This window comes from Bufo bufo, chromosome 4 (genome assembly GCF_905171765.1).
Source record: "Bufo bufo chromosome 4, aBufBuf1.1, whole genome shotgun sequence".
NCBI classification, from domain to species: domain Eukaryota; kingdom Metazoa; phylum Chordata; class Amphibia; order Anura; family Bufonidae; genus Bufo; species Bufo bufo.
Genome location: NC_053392.1, coordinates 132,805,641 through 132,820,966, shown reverse-complemented (window position 1 = coordinate 132,820,966; position 15,326 = coordinate 132,805,641). Strand labels below are relative to the sequence as shown.

The window sequence follows — 15,326 nt, the reverse complement described above, 5'->3', positions numbered from 1 at the left end:
AAGACACCTTCTTCAAGCAGTGGTACAGGAAGAAGTCTGCATCCTTCAAGAAAAACATGATTTTCATGCAGGACAATGCTCCATCACACGCGTCCAAGTACTCCACAGCATGGCTGGCAAGAAAGGGTATAAAAGAAGAAAATCTAATGACATGGCCTCCTTGTTCACCTGATCTGAACCCCATTGAGAACCTGTGGTCCATCATCAAATGTGAGATTTACAAGGAGGGAAAACAGTACACCTCTCTGAACAGTGTCTGGGAGGCTGTGGTTGCTGCTGCACGCAATGTTGATGGTGAACAGATCAAAACACTGACAGAATCCATGGATGGCAGGCTTTTGAGTGTCCTTGCAAAGAAAGGTGGCTATATTGGTCACTGATTTGTTTTTGTTTTGTTTTTGAATGTCAGAAATGTATATTTGTGAATGTTGAGATGTTATATTGGTTTCACTGGTAAAAATAAATAATTGAAATGGGTATATATTTGTTTTTTGTTAAGTTGCCTAATAATTATGCACAGTAATAGTCACCTGCACACACAGATATCCCCCTAAAATAGCTAAAACTAAAAACAAACTAAAAACTACTTCCAAAAATATTCAGCTTTGATATTAATGAGTTTTTTGGGTTCATTGAGAACATGGTTGTTGTTCAATAATAAAATTAATCCTCAAAAATACAACTTGCCTAATAATTCTGCACTCCCTGTATATAATGGAGGTAAAGGACCCTCAGGTGCTTTTCTACTCTAGTTCTCTACAGAAAAAAAATATTCCCATTCCAAAAACCCCACCTACAATACAAGCCGCACTTGAACTCTGGAATCTGTTGACGACCAAATTAAAGCTTATCAATATCTCCCCTTCTGAAATCCCTCTGGAGGTAATGGGGAAATGCATCTCAGATCTAAATATACATAATTGGGTCGACTTGGGAATTTAAAAATTGGGAGATCTTTTCACCAATGATACCCTAAATTCATTTACGGAATTAACCCTGAAATGTAAAGTTCCTTACAGAGATTTCTTTAAATACTTACAAATTAGACATTTTTTATCTGGAATAAGCTTACCTATGTCTACTAGCACCCCACAACTGACGAGGTTGTTACGAAACCCATTGACTAATCTCAAAGGCCTATCTCTCAGCTATAACTTAATGACGGAGGGATCGGAATCACCATTAACCCCATTGCTAAGTAAATGGGAATCAGCATTAAACATGAATATCTCCTTAGAACAATGGGAATCTGCATTCTCTATCATGTGTGCATACTCTAAATGCGTCAACCATTTGAAAAATTCCAGGAAAATTCTCTACAGATGGTATTATACCCCTCATAGATTATCTAAAATGTACCCCTCATCTCCCCAGGTCTGCTGGAGATGTTCATTGGCAGAAGCAGATATGAAGCACATATGGTGGGAATGTAGGGAAATTAGACCCGTCTGGAACTCAATCAACATGATCTTAACACAGATATGCAATACCCCAATCTCACTATCAATGGCTCAAAGTCTACTCTCTCTTAATTTAGATTCCTTCCCCATACCCTTTCGAACAGTTATAATTCATATGATTATAGCAACCAGAATGAAAATTGCTCAATACTGGAAAAACCCAAACCCTCCCCCATTAATGGAAATAGTCAACGCTGTTAACAATAACTGTTTTTACTAAATGATTAACGCTTCAATTTCCAACAAACTAGCCAAATTCAGAGCTACATGGCATTACTGGCTTTAATTACCATTTACCAAAGTCCCAATTAATGTATGATGTAAAGAAGACCTTACCAATCCTTGTCACTCTCCCCCTTTTATTTACCGTTTTATCTTCCTTTATTTAAATTCCCCCCTTTCTTTTTCCTTGATATTACTAAATTGTAATGTTACTATTTTCTGTTGCCCTGTATCCCTATGTTAAGGGAATACAAGGTCCACGCAGGTTACATTAATGTTTGAAAACAAGATATACAATGTATATTCCTGTATGTAATATTCTATTTCTTTATTGAAAACAATAAAACATGTTTTTTTTTAAAAAAAAGGAAACATTTGTGCACCAAGATTATAAGTGAACTATACAGCTATATGAGTATTCATTTATACCAAATATTCATTGGGATTGTATCTTTATTTCAGCTCATTTTTATCCTATATATCATATGCTCATGTTTACTTCTCTGAAAAGATGGTAAATGCTAGAGGTTGAAATTATTAAGGGAAAATATATGTAGTAGATAGGGAATATATGAACGGTCTCTTGCTCACTGTGTAGGAAGTGAAAAAAAAAATAGACAGAGGGGCATTTGTATGGTATTAGTAATGAATTGCAATTCATTTATATCATTTTAATTAAAAAAATTATATTTTGTGTATTTTAGAATATTTGAATTTGTCTATTAACTAATAAATGAGAGTTTGAATGGTATAAATAAGATCTCCCTGGATTTCTCCAAATGAAGTGTGCCTGTCCATAGTTATAATTAATCTGATGTCATGAATCTACAGAAAAGAATTCCTTTGCTTTGGTTTCCCCACGCTAGAGTGTCCCAAATTGTGTCCAGATGTATACTATGAGGATCTATATACATCACTTTTTGTTAAAACACATGTCACAATCCTATTGGCTGATTTGTATTTTTAGGTTGTAAGGGTATCACCCAGGTTTTTGCTTAATTAAAGGAATCTTCTGTCGTCTGGGGTCAGAAGAGAAAGCCTCAAATACCACCATGGGTCAGGTCTTCTTATTGTTTGTCCCTAGACTGATTTTTAAGATTTGCAGCATTGCAGACAACATGGCTAGATCCCATGTTTAGGGATCATACAAAAGTTCTACCATAGCAACAGCTTTCAGAAACCTTCTTCATAACTGAGATGTTCTATACCTCGTATTGATTTAGTTGTCCTTCTTTGTTCTCTCGCTAGATCTTTGGTATTTTTACATGGACTGGTGGCCAAAACTGGACTGCGTACTCAAGATGAAGTCCTACCGATGCTTTATAAATGGGTAAAATAGTACTTTTTTTCTCTCAAAGTAATGCCTTTCCTAATACAGGACAGGCATAAAGATCATATCTAGTTGGCTTTTGATGCAGCAGACTGACATCGCAAGCTATAATTTAGGTCATTATCAGCAATTACACCCAATTCTACTGAAGACTCATCCAACTGTGATTGACTCACAGCATAATTTTCTTTTTTTTCTTCTTTTAAAATGCAATAGCTGTCTGCTATTATAAATCAAATCATCACTGGTGATATTCAGTGTGCCAATGGCAATGCTATGAAGTATAGACAGCTTTGTAATATGTTCAAGCCGGCTTACTGGATGCCACCGAGCTTTCAACACCATTGCCATTGGCACGCTGAATATATACATACTGAACATATTTGAACATCAGTGATTTGATTTATAATGGCACAAATCTATTATTGCTTTTTAAAAGTACTCGAAGAAGAAAGTAACAATACATATTTCTTCCAGTAATCATAGGCACTTTGGGAGTCATTTATTCAGACTGGCGTTTTAGACGCTGGTCTTAAAGGGGTTGTTCGGGCCTTTACTATTGATGACGTATCCTCAGGCGGTGGTCCAACACCCGGCACCCCTGACGATCAGCCTTACGAGTGTGCACATGCCGTTTCTCTTCCTGCTCACCCCTGCTGTCTATGGCAAAGACCATAGACCGCAGCAGCAGTCAGGAAGAGAGAAGGGAGACGGCGCGTGCACACTGCTCGCGCCGTCTCCTAATACAGCCGATTGGCAGGGGTGCCGGGTGTTGGACCCGTGCCGATCTGATATTGATGACCTATCCTGAGGACATCAATAGTAAAAGCCCGGACAACCCCTTTAATAAGGCCCTGCTCTGGCAGTGGATCTGCCGAAGTTATGTAGAGGCGCCGGCGGATCCACCAGCTTCTCTGCTGGCGTAGATTTAGACCATTTTCTACGCCTAAAACAGGCAGAGAAAATTATGAATGAGACGGGCCTATTGGCCCATCCCCTTAAACCCGCTCACGCCATGCACACTTTTGTAGACCTGGCATGAGCGGGAAAGTGTTGCAGATTGCGGCTCAAAGAACCTAAATCCCGATATCTGCGCCAGAAATATGCCTAATATAGACATATTTCTGTTAGTAAATAACCCCCTCTATGTCTACTGCCTGAGCCTGCGGTCACTTAACCCTGGATTTGGACCTTTCCATTACTGGATTAATCAAGGGGCAATTATTGATCTTTTTTTGGGGGGGAGGGGGGGCCTTTTTATGTAACCTGTCAGATATAGATAGCTATTATCTATTTTTTATGTGTGATTATTTATCTTTTATTTTTAGGATTTATTCTTAATTTTTCTCACATGGTTTCCTGTATGTTGTTATTGCATGGCGAAAATGTAGTAATAAAAATAGGCCTAAACCAAGGGAATACACTACAGAAGTACAGAATTTACTCTACACTTCTTTATAGGTGCAGGAGACACAGCAGTTCCGATATGGAAAACAACTAAATATTTGTGTATATGTGTTCAGACACACCAAAAGAGAACTTATATAGAATAAAATATATATCAAATATCTATCTAAAACTCTCTGTCGATGAGACCTCACCTGTTTCACATCTGTCACCAGTAAAGCCCCCTGTACAAATGCAGCTATAACCGTCAACCAAGTCTTTGCAGATTCCTCCATTAAGGCATGGAGATGACCAACACGGTCGGATCTCTAAAAAAAAGGTAAAAACATATAATTCATTTTAACCTAAAGTGATCACCAGTTCATACTTTTTGATACACATTCTATGTAAAACAGACATTTCTGTTTTGGGTAGAATTTTCTTTTTAAGATACTTCCACTGCTGCATGAGTCTAGCTCTATTCCTGACATCAGCAGGACTGATGGGCGGCTGATCATATTCTGGCCTCCAGCTTTTCCAAAGCCGTGTCAGTCCATAAGATCTCCTGTTATCAGGATGACTTATTAGGACTGTGGCTTCATTTCTTCAGTTTGCATAGGAGCCATTAGAGATATAACATATCTGACGTGATCCAATTTATAACAGTTGACTTACAACTGTGGGTGCAAACCTGACAAAGCAACTAACCGTGCCTTGCACCCTGAAAAGTGAGCACCCAAGGTGAAGGCTGCGTAGCAAGTAAATAATCTCTACGCATGGCCAACACAGAACAAAGGATTTCCAAACTGACTGGTATTACTGCAAGACAATGGGAGACAGACTGAGAGCCGGACACCGAAATATGTGGGAAGTCTGAACCCTTATATAAAACAATGAAACATAATCAATGGGCAGCAGTGTTAGATATTACTAACCTCACTGACATTACCTAAAGACCCTCCTACACTGCTCAACTGAGCAATTGTCGGGAAGGACGCCTGCTCGTCGGTGGAAGAAACCGCAGCGATCTCCTCCACAGTACGGGGAGGAGTGATTGCTAATGCCATTGCTCATCCCCATACAGGAAACGATCTTATTACCTAGTGATGAGCAAAGTTCTCAAAAATTTGATTCGGCTGCTTCACCAAATTTGACAAAAAAATTAGCTTTGTGATGAATTACTTCGTCAGAAAGCGCATTTCTTTGTAAATAGCCGGTACAATGACAGGGAACAGCGATTGTGCCGCCCCCAATCATTGAACCCCTCAGATGCCGCGTTCATTGCTGATCGCGGCACCTGAGATGAATACTAAATTATTTTAGCGGTTACGCAGTTAAAAAAAATAAAAAAATTGTAATAACCTCATCCATTTGATCGTGCAGAGGCCGCCGTGGCTATCCTGCTTGAAGATCTAGCGCAAAATCTTGCGCAGCACGTGATGGTGTCATCTCGTTGGCCAGCATGGTGACGTCATACGTCACCAGGCACGATATTTTACGCAAGATGGCCGTGGCAGCCTCCGCGCTCAAATGGATGAGGTAAGTATGATTTTTATTTTTATTTTTTTGGCCGCCATTTCAGGGAAAATCCATTCGCTACCACCAAGCATGAGAGAATTTGGCATCCCATCTAATCTAATTTTTCCTGAAATTCAGATCGAATTACCACTTCATCAGCTTCGATTCGCTGAACACTATTATTACCCAATGAAAGAGCACTTCGCTCATTCATCGGGTAATTGGCGTCACCTTCACACCGGCAGATAATCACTAACGAGCAATAATAATCTGCTAGATGTTCTGGCAGGGCAAAGGGGCCTTTAGGCAGACAAAAATCCTAGCAATTCCATCAGGAGAAAGCTCTGCAGCACCAGTTACAAGGAGAGTACACAGGAGGAGTAGGTGTCGTGTAAGGTTTGATGATTCAGCAGTGCCCCATGTGCAGCCTGTTCAACGAGTGAACCCTAGGTACTGGTCAGGGTATGTCCCTTGGGTCACTGGAAAGTTACCATTCCCTTTGTCAATAAGGTATGTCCGTACACAGGCAGACTGTGCAGGGGCGCGTCCTATGGACAAGAGGAATGATAACACACAATTTCTAGGAGGAAAATCAGAGGAATAGCACAAAGAAAAGAAAATATGATACAGAACTGTTGCTTTGTGGTGAATGGAAACATTTACTAAAATAGAGATGTAGACCAGAGCTCTGGATTATCTTATGTGCATAAAATAATCAGGTTAGTTGGCTTCTTATTAAACTGTCCAAAGAAAGAGCAAGAGCCACCCAGCCTCAAAACGTGTGAGCTGAAAGTTATGCCATGTGGATTTTTAACTATAAAATAAAAGTCAAGTTTTATTCATTTTTACTGGTGTTGGACCCTCGGACCTCTGCTTTGGATGCTGAAAGAATATGTGTATGTGCCCAGGACATAGAGATTCAAGGGAGCCTGTCACACTGAATGTGACATCCAGTCTAACGGCATCATGGTGCAGAGCAGATCGCCGTAAACCTTTGTGGGAAAAGATTCAGTGTAACTTGCATTTCATTCATTTATATTCCTGACCATTCTGGACTTAGGTTCTACTGAGTGGCTTACGACTTCAAAGGTGCATATGGAGATGGCAGCCCGCTAGACTATGAAACCAAGAATAAGCAAGGACTTAAACTAATCGTTGCGCTGCCATCTGTGCCTGAAATATGCCTAATTAGGCATATTTCAGCTTGGTTCATGACCCCTTATATATCCATCTGCACAGTCCTTCCCGAAAACATGCTGCCACCGATCGAACTTCAGGTTCCCTTTCCACTGTAATGTTCGATAAGGCAGGGGCAATGCGACTGCATACATTCTCTGTGTTATACTAAGAATTAAGGAAACATTATGTAAATAATACAAACATATGCCCCATGCAAACGGAAAGAATTGATTTTGTGAACATTTAAAGGGGTATTCTCATGTCAACCAGTCATGGCTGAAATCAGAATACCCGATGTTTGTGGCGGCCAGGGCGGTGGAGTTACGGAAACAGCCAAACAGGTTGTGCTATACAGTTTCTGCATTTCCAATTCACTTCTATGGAGGCATAGAAAAGAACACTCTGCAGTTTCTGCGACTCCAGCCGCCTTATCTGACTTATCCATATTTATTCAATTGAAAGGCTGAGATAGGAGTTCCGCTTTAATGTCTCTCTTTTACCTGTCTCACAGTGTGCTCCGATAAAGCCCTGCCTGCACAAACAGATGTAGTGGTCTCCATCATCTTCACAGGTACCGCCATTGAGACACGGATCAGAGAAGCATGGCCTGATCTCTGGTGGAAGAGTAACCTTGTTAGTTATAGAAAGTAGTTTTATAGAGGATGATGCCAACAAATATAAAGCAAGACATTACACTCATATATTACAGCTTAACATAGCTTAATCAGTTTAAAAAAGTTAGGACTGTTAAACCACCACTTAGCACAAATTCACACAGAAAATGTGTCAGGCCTGATCATTAAAGGGTTAAGGGCCTATACATACGATAGGTCATCAGTATATGATTGGTGGGGTTTCCATGGCCGTCACCCCTACAGATCAGCAGTTTTACAGTAGCTCTGATGCCGGAAACAGGCACTGAAACTACACAGCTCTGTCCACTGCTGGTCAGGCTGCGGTCACACTTCAGTTATTTGGTCAGTGATTTCCATCAGTGATTCTGAGCCAAAACCAGTAGCGGAGCCTCCACAGAGATAAGGTATAAGGTCCCTTTCACACGAGCGAGTTTTCCGCGCGGGTGCAATGCGTGACATGAACGTATTGCACCCGCACTGAATCCTGACCCATTCATTTCAATGGGTCTGTGTACATGAGCGTTGTTTTTCACGCATCAGTTCTGCGTTGCGTGAAAATCGCAGCGTGTTCTATATTCTGCGTTTTTCATGCAGCCCTGGCCCCATAGAAGTGAATGGGGCTGCGTGAAAAACGCATTGCATCCGGAAGCAAGTGCGGGTGCGATGCGTTTTTCACTGATGGTTGCTAGGAGATGTTGTTTGTAAACCTTCAGTGTTTTATCACGCGCGTGAAAAACGCATCAAAACGCATTGCAACCGCGTGGAAAAAACTGAACAACTAAACGCAACCGCAGACAAAACTGACTGAACTTGCTTGCAAAATAGTGCGAGTTTCACTGAACGCATCCGGCCCCAATCCGCAACGCCCGTATGAAACCAGCCTAAGGGAAAGATCTGCACCTGTTCTGTGTTTTGGCTCACAATCCCTGATGCAAATGTCCGACCAAAACACTGACGTGTGAACTGCCTTACTGCAGCGCTGCTCCTCGACGATCTGATATTGATGCCCTATCCTAAGGACAACCCCTTCAAATATGCCAATTGATATATGATGAGAATTAGAGATGAGCGAATCGAATCCAAGGAAGTGGAGTTCGATCCAAATTTCAGGATAAATTTGATTCACAGCGAAGTCGAATTTCCTCGTGCTTCCTGGTAGCGAATTGATTTAACCTGAAATAGTGTAAAAAAAAAATTAAATAAATCATACTTACCTCCTCCATTTGTACATGACGGGCTGGCCACCGCCATCTTGACTGAAGATCTCGGCCGAAATCCCATGCTTGGTGACGTATGATGTCATCTCGGCCTGCGCAAGATCTTCGAGAAAGGTGTTCAAGCAAGATGGCAGTGGCAGGCCCGTCGCCAGCAAATGGCAGCGGTAAGTATGATTTAATTTTTTTAATGTTAATTTTACACTGTATTATTACTCTCAGATGGCGCAATCATGTATGAACACGGCTATCGCAGCTCCCTGTCATTGCACCCACTACTTACAAAAAAAACTGCCGAATCGAATTTTCCAAAACTTTGCTCATCTCTAATCAGAATCCATGCCCCATTTGAGGTAAAGCCTACAGTAGCTAAAACTCTGACTGTTGCCATAGAAGACAATACTAACTCTAGATTCCTTGCAAAAAAAACAAAAACAAAAACAAAAAAAACATAAGTACTTAAAAAAGTCCCAAGTATTCCATTTTATCCAGAGCCAGAAAATAATCCTCACCAGCTTCGCAGTGTCTCCCAGTAAACCTCTGCGAGCACTCACATCTGTATGTATCAGCCACATCCTCACACAGTCCTCCGTTGAGACAAGGAGATGAAGAACATGGGGTGAGCTCTGTGGTGAGACACGCATTACTGTTAGCAGAATGCAACGTATACAATAATGTTGTGTCATGTTCTTCATGGAAACGGAAGAAACACAAGCTACTGTATAAATAATCTAAAGGTAGGTATTATGTAGTCGTGCAGCATCTGGAATTAAAGCACCACTTTGGTATCATTTCTACAAAGCGTTATGCCAAGTGCTTGGCCTTGTGTCATTCACCACCCTAGCAATCCCAGCACTGGGCAGAACATGGTATATAAGGTTTATGTGGTTCTTTAGAGGGGTTTTCCAGGATTTTTATATTGATGGCCTATCCACCGATCAGCTCCTGCACCGAAACTACACCGCTCCACCCCACCCACTGGATGGAGCTGGTTACTGCTGCGCTGCTCCCGTTGAAGTGAATGCTCAAGTGAATGGGAGCAGCACTGCCATAACCACTATGCTGAGTTGTGTGGTTCCAGAGATGGAGTTAATTCGAGAGAATATTAGAGTGGGTATGGGGTGTCGGACCCCAATGGATTAGATGTTAATGGTCACTCGGGGACACGTCACTGCTGAAGCCAGTCATTGGCTGCAGCAGTACACATGGTCATGTCCATGCCACAGTCGGAAGAAAACAAAACGGGAACTACTAGATGGATGAACAGAAGACTGCGCTCAGTACCTGAGTGTCAAGAAGCAGGTGCTGTAAGTATGAATCTTTCGGGAACTGATGCAGGCATGAAGCCGTTCCTTAAAAGTTAATACTGCGAGAAAACCCCTTAAAGCAGTGTTCCTCAACTCCAGTCTTCAGAGCCCACCTACCGGTCATGATTGAAAACATCCCACAGAATGAATACCTGTAAGTCCGACTCCTGAACACTAATTAGATCACCTGCTCAAGACTAAGGAGATCCTGAAAACATGACTGGTAGGTGGGTCCTGAGGACCGGAGTAGAGGAATCCTGCAGGACAAAGTTGTTCTTTTTTTAAGCGGTGCACTCCAAGAGCCAGAACGTTTTACTTTCCCGCTGATGTAACTGTAGGAGAGCTGTTTTTCTGCACTGTATTTTCAGTGACACGTTATATCGATTAGTTTTTAATTAGGGTACCTTTATTCTACGGGTCATTACAATTGAGCCGGTTCTAGATATGTACCGAATATTCAAACTAAATATTAAGGCCTCATTCAGATGGGTATGTTCTACTATTATATAAATGTCTGTATTCAACATGTAACCCCCGGGCCCACTGCAGTTTGACTGAACCTATCTTCAACAACAAAGATCTGTGTGATCCTGTACCTGTGATCCTGTAAGTCTGGTTCGGTAAAGCTGCAGGGGAACTGCAACGTGCATGCTTGAGAAAAAGATCCGTCCATTGCAAGGGATTGAAACGTTGCGTTTCTCATCCATTGGGGACATAGGCTTGACCATTTTTCTGTGTGTGTGTCGGATCAATAAAAAAGAAGTCTAATGGATGATGGATGCTGTTGCTTCTTCAGCTTCTTGGCCTGACTAGTGGGAGCAAGGACCTTCGCACTCATGTACATTGTGCATTCAGACTCCCCACAGTGAATAGGTGCTGACCTACTGTACACACCTTGGTAAGTATTGGGTGTCACATATGGGCAATAAAATACAGGTACATACCCATGTATGAATGAAGCCTGTAGGCCAGGGCTCTGCAAGACTATATGTTGCGTGTGATGTATTGAACTGCTATCTCATGCCAGATTACAGCACAAAAGCACGATACATGCTAGGTGCAATTCTAGAGAGTTGGGATGGGATCTCCAATGGATGTCTTTGATATTATGTGCAAATGCAATGTCATGCCAACCGTCAGGAATGTCTCACACGCTATATTGCAATGCATCTTGCCTGAAGCTATGCCCCAATAGATATAATAATGACAGGTAATCAGTCAGTGCCTCACCCGTCTCACATCTTCTTCCAGTGAATCTCTGCAGACACAAGCATCTGAAACTAGAACCCACATCTTCACAGAGGCCACCATTTAGACACGGAGAGGAAAAACAGGGCTTAAGCTCTGGCAGGAAGAAGAAAAATAGCTGAGGAATGAGGTAAAAAATCGCGACCCATCAACCATGTATTCAATTAAATCCGTAATACTCAGAGACTCTGATGAATAGTCTGAAATTGACCAGCATTTCATCAAATTCTCTTTCTACGGAAATGCGTTCCAAAACATTGGTTGAATCTCGACATGAATGCATTCAACCATAATGCATTTTTGGAGGGGAATGGGGGTGCCACATGTTTATGCTCCAAATTTAAAAAAATGACAGAATGTTCCTCACTGGAAAAACCAAACTACTGTAGATTGCGATATTAACACAACATGCACTGAAGAACATCATCATCAGTTAACGAATGAAGGCCCAAATAGAGGAGGTTCCTTGAATCACGCATCTCACCCCACTACTGTACCTCACACCACTACCAAATCCATATGCCTCTCACCTGTCTCGCAGTTCAAACCAGTAAATCCCCGTGTACAGAGACAAGAGTAGGTGTCACCCAGATCTTCACATGTTGCCCCATTCATACATGGAGCTGAAAAGCACGGTCTGATCTCTGGGAAGAAAGTGATATTGATGTTTCCTGGGTGCAAATACTTTTTTCTATTCTCATGCAAACATACCATTCAATCTTTTACTGAGTCCTGCCCAAATGTGGCTATTACTAGGTGGGTTTGTGGCGGTCCCAATGGCAGGGGCTTCCATGCCCCGAATTTACTATAAGCAATGTCGGCAAGTAAGCTGATGACAGCGTGGTGACAGAGACCCAAAGCAGAATACGTGGACAATTACTTGAATTGACCCAATTGTTTTGCTAAAATCAGTATAGAGCAGTTGCAAAGAGCCGGGTGCTCAATACATTGCAGGCGCCGGGGACCCCACCACTGACTGCTCTCTTCCTATTGTCGGAGGAAGTGGAGGTCATGAATATAAGGACTCCTAGCGCAGGTTCTGTATTGAGGGTATCTGCCACCAGGCTGTATATAGGGCAGCATAAAACTGGTGACAGATTCACTTTAATATTATGGTCTTCACAGCATTCTTAAGTAGTTGAAAAGTTTAGTTAGTCAATTTCTTTATTATAGCCACATCTTCCTCATCCAATTTCCAGATGTTGTGAACGCCTACAGTGGTTATCACCCAGCTTAACCACACAGCAATACATGTGTAGTTAATTAGCAAGATGAAGGTAGAGGACTTATTGCTGCATAACTAAGGCTTCGTTCGCATAACCATTTTGTTTTCCGTCAGAAGAAGAAGAATAAATGGATCCTTTATTTTGAGCATCCATTGTGCTCATTTTGAATCTGTTCTATGTCAGAGATCCATTATATGTGACGGGAGAAAAAGTCCAGACACAAACGGATGCAAAATGAGTACAACAAATGCTCAAAATAAAGGATCCTTTTTTTTTCCCCTCTGACAGATCAAAAGGACGGAAAACAAAACAGTGATGTAAACTCAGCCTAACAAACATTCCAGGAGTGAAGGGAAAGTGGGTACCAACCAGTGGGCATTTTACTGTCATTCAGCTATCCTAAAACAGATATAACAAACACAAAGTGTGGAATTTAAAGTGCAATTGCTTTAAAGTGTAACGGTCATTTTTTTTTTTTTGTAGTGTGTAGGGGCAGTGATACTGACCATTTTTGTAAAATACTTTAATTACCGAAATTGCACATTTCTATTAGAAAAATAGCTCTAAAGTGGCCCATTTTGAGCCTTAGCAATGCTCCTCTGTCTTCTGTTTACATAACTGTCAGTGCTGAGCAATTCTCCACAGAAGAGCATTGCTAAGGCTCATAATGGGCAACTTTAGAGCAATTTTTCTAATAGAAATTTACAATTTCAGTAATTAAAGTATATTACAAAAATGGTCAGTATCACTGCCCCTACACATTACACAAAAAAAGAAAAAAAAGAATGACAGTTACACTTTAAGAAATCAAAATAATGATCCCTCTAAGTTCTACAGGCTTACCTCTTTCACAGTCTGCCCCTGTGAATCCCGAACTGCATAGACAGCGGTATGTTGTCCCAAAATCTTCACAGATTCCTCCATTTAGACAAGGAGTAGATGAGCAGGGTCTTATCTCTGAAAACATAATAAGCGGTAAAGTTTCGGAATGAGATACATGCATGCTTGTGCCACATATCCAGTTTCCTTAATGAGGATTTATAACCAAGATGCAAAAAGGAAAACACAAGTCTCTTACTAGGTGATTGCCCACTTTCTAAAATCTAAGTGTAAGACATAGGGTACCCTGTCACCTTATTTCTTTGCTCAGTGGATTGCTGATGGGTGGGAGGGTAGAATGTGAGGTTGTTCCTTTATATACTGCATGGGGTAGAGAGTTGGCATAGTCATCTCCCCTGGCAGAGGATGCAGGAGGAGTAAGGGTGCACAGAGTGGTTTGGGCCCACCCTGCACTTAACTGCTCATTTACATAGGGAACAAAAGTACATTTTCTCCAGAATAAACCAACAGATCGCTAAGGGAGTGGTATTAATACCTACAGCTAAGCTCGTCCTACAAGACATTGTGCCTGGTTTATCAGAGAATTTCCTGGTGATAAATTCCCTTTAATCATAAATTCTCAACATCATGTCTGTTACAGGAGACCAGTTATAAGATCCTGTCCAGATGGTACAGAACTCTGGTTCGCCTACCTCATATATCTGTGATCTTTCTTAGAGATGTTGGGGTTGTCAAGATTCAATATTTAACATCTGGCGGACATGCCGGCCGATTAAAGGGCATCTGTCAGCAGATTTGTATCTATGTAACTGGCTGACCTGTTACATGTGCTCTTGGCAGCTGAAGACATCTGTGTTGGTCCCAGGTTCATATGTGTCCGCATTACTGAGAAGAATAGAGGCTCCATTCTCCCTGTTGCTGGTGTGCCCCCTTCACTTTGATTGACATTACCAGGCAGAGTGCTGCGCAGTGCGCTTCAGTATCCGGTGCAAGCGCAGTACAGGAAAGAGGAGTACAGAAGAGAACTGCCAGCAAGACAGATTCATAGGTACAAGTCTGCTGACAGATTCTCTTTAACCTCTTCAGGACACGACGTACCGGTACGTCATGTTGTCCTGGTACTTAAGGACACATGACGTACCGGTACGTCATGTATAGTTCCAATCACCGGTGATCGGAACCCGATGCCTGCTTAAATTATTGAGCAGGCACCTTGGCTAGATGCGCCGGGGGGGTCCTGTGACCCCCCCATGTCGGCGATCGCAGAAAACCGCAGGTCAATTCAGACCTGCGGTTTTCAGCGTTTCCGGGTTATTCGGGTCTCTGGTGACCCGATAACCCAGAACAGGATGGTGATCGGTGGTGTGATTTTACCCCACCAATCACCATCCTGCGATCCTGAGTGGTGATGGTGACATCACCTCTCAGGATCGCCTCTGATTGGTAGGAGGGCGGGCCGGCGGGAGATTCAAATGATAGCAGCGCTCCTCTCCTCCTCCTTTTTTGTCCGGAGCCCGAGGAGAGAGCCGCTGCCTGCACGTGTGGATCGCAACCCCATCTGTGCCCCAGCACCCATCCTTGCCCCCAGGACCCGATCTGTGCCCCAGCACCCCCATCTTTATCAGCAGGTAATTAGGGAAAGTATAGGGAAAGGTTGGGCTAGGCAGGGAAAATAAAGGGAAAGTTAGTAGTGAAAAAAAGTTTTCTTGCATCAACCTAAGTACAGCTGTGTGACCCTAGACCCCCCAGGGGTGCTGCTGC

The 15,326-nt window shown here is 42.1% G+C and overlaps 1 protein-coding gene across 1 annotated transcript in view; it reads right to left on the bottom strand.

Moving 5' to 3' along the window:
- The window catches only part of SNED1 (sushi, nidogen and EGF like domains 1), a 170,408-nt gene that overhangs the window by 92,546 nt on the left and 62,536 nt on the right, over positions 1–15,326 (bottom strand). Inside the window, exons 8-13 of the mRNA XM_040427924.1 lie at positions 13,569–13,682; positions 12,030–12,143; positions 11,482–11,595; positions 9,457–9,570; positions 7,596–7,709; positions 4,614–4,727 (exon numbers count right to left, since the gene is read on the bottom strand). Coding sequence (XP_040283858.1) covers positions 4,614–4,727; positions 7,596–7,709; positions 9,457–9,570; positions 11,482–11,595; positions 12,030–12,143; positions 13,569–13,682 — 684 coding nt within the window. The remainder of the gene's footprint in view (positions 1–4,613; positions 4,728–7,595; positions 7,710–9,456; positions 9,571–11,481; positions 11,596–12,029; positions 12,144–13,568; positions 13,683–15,326) is intronic.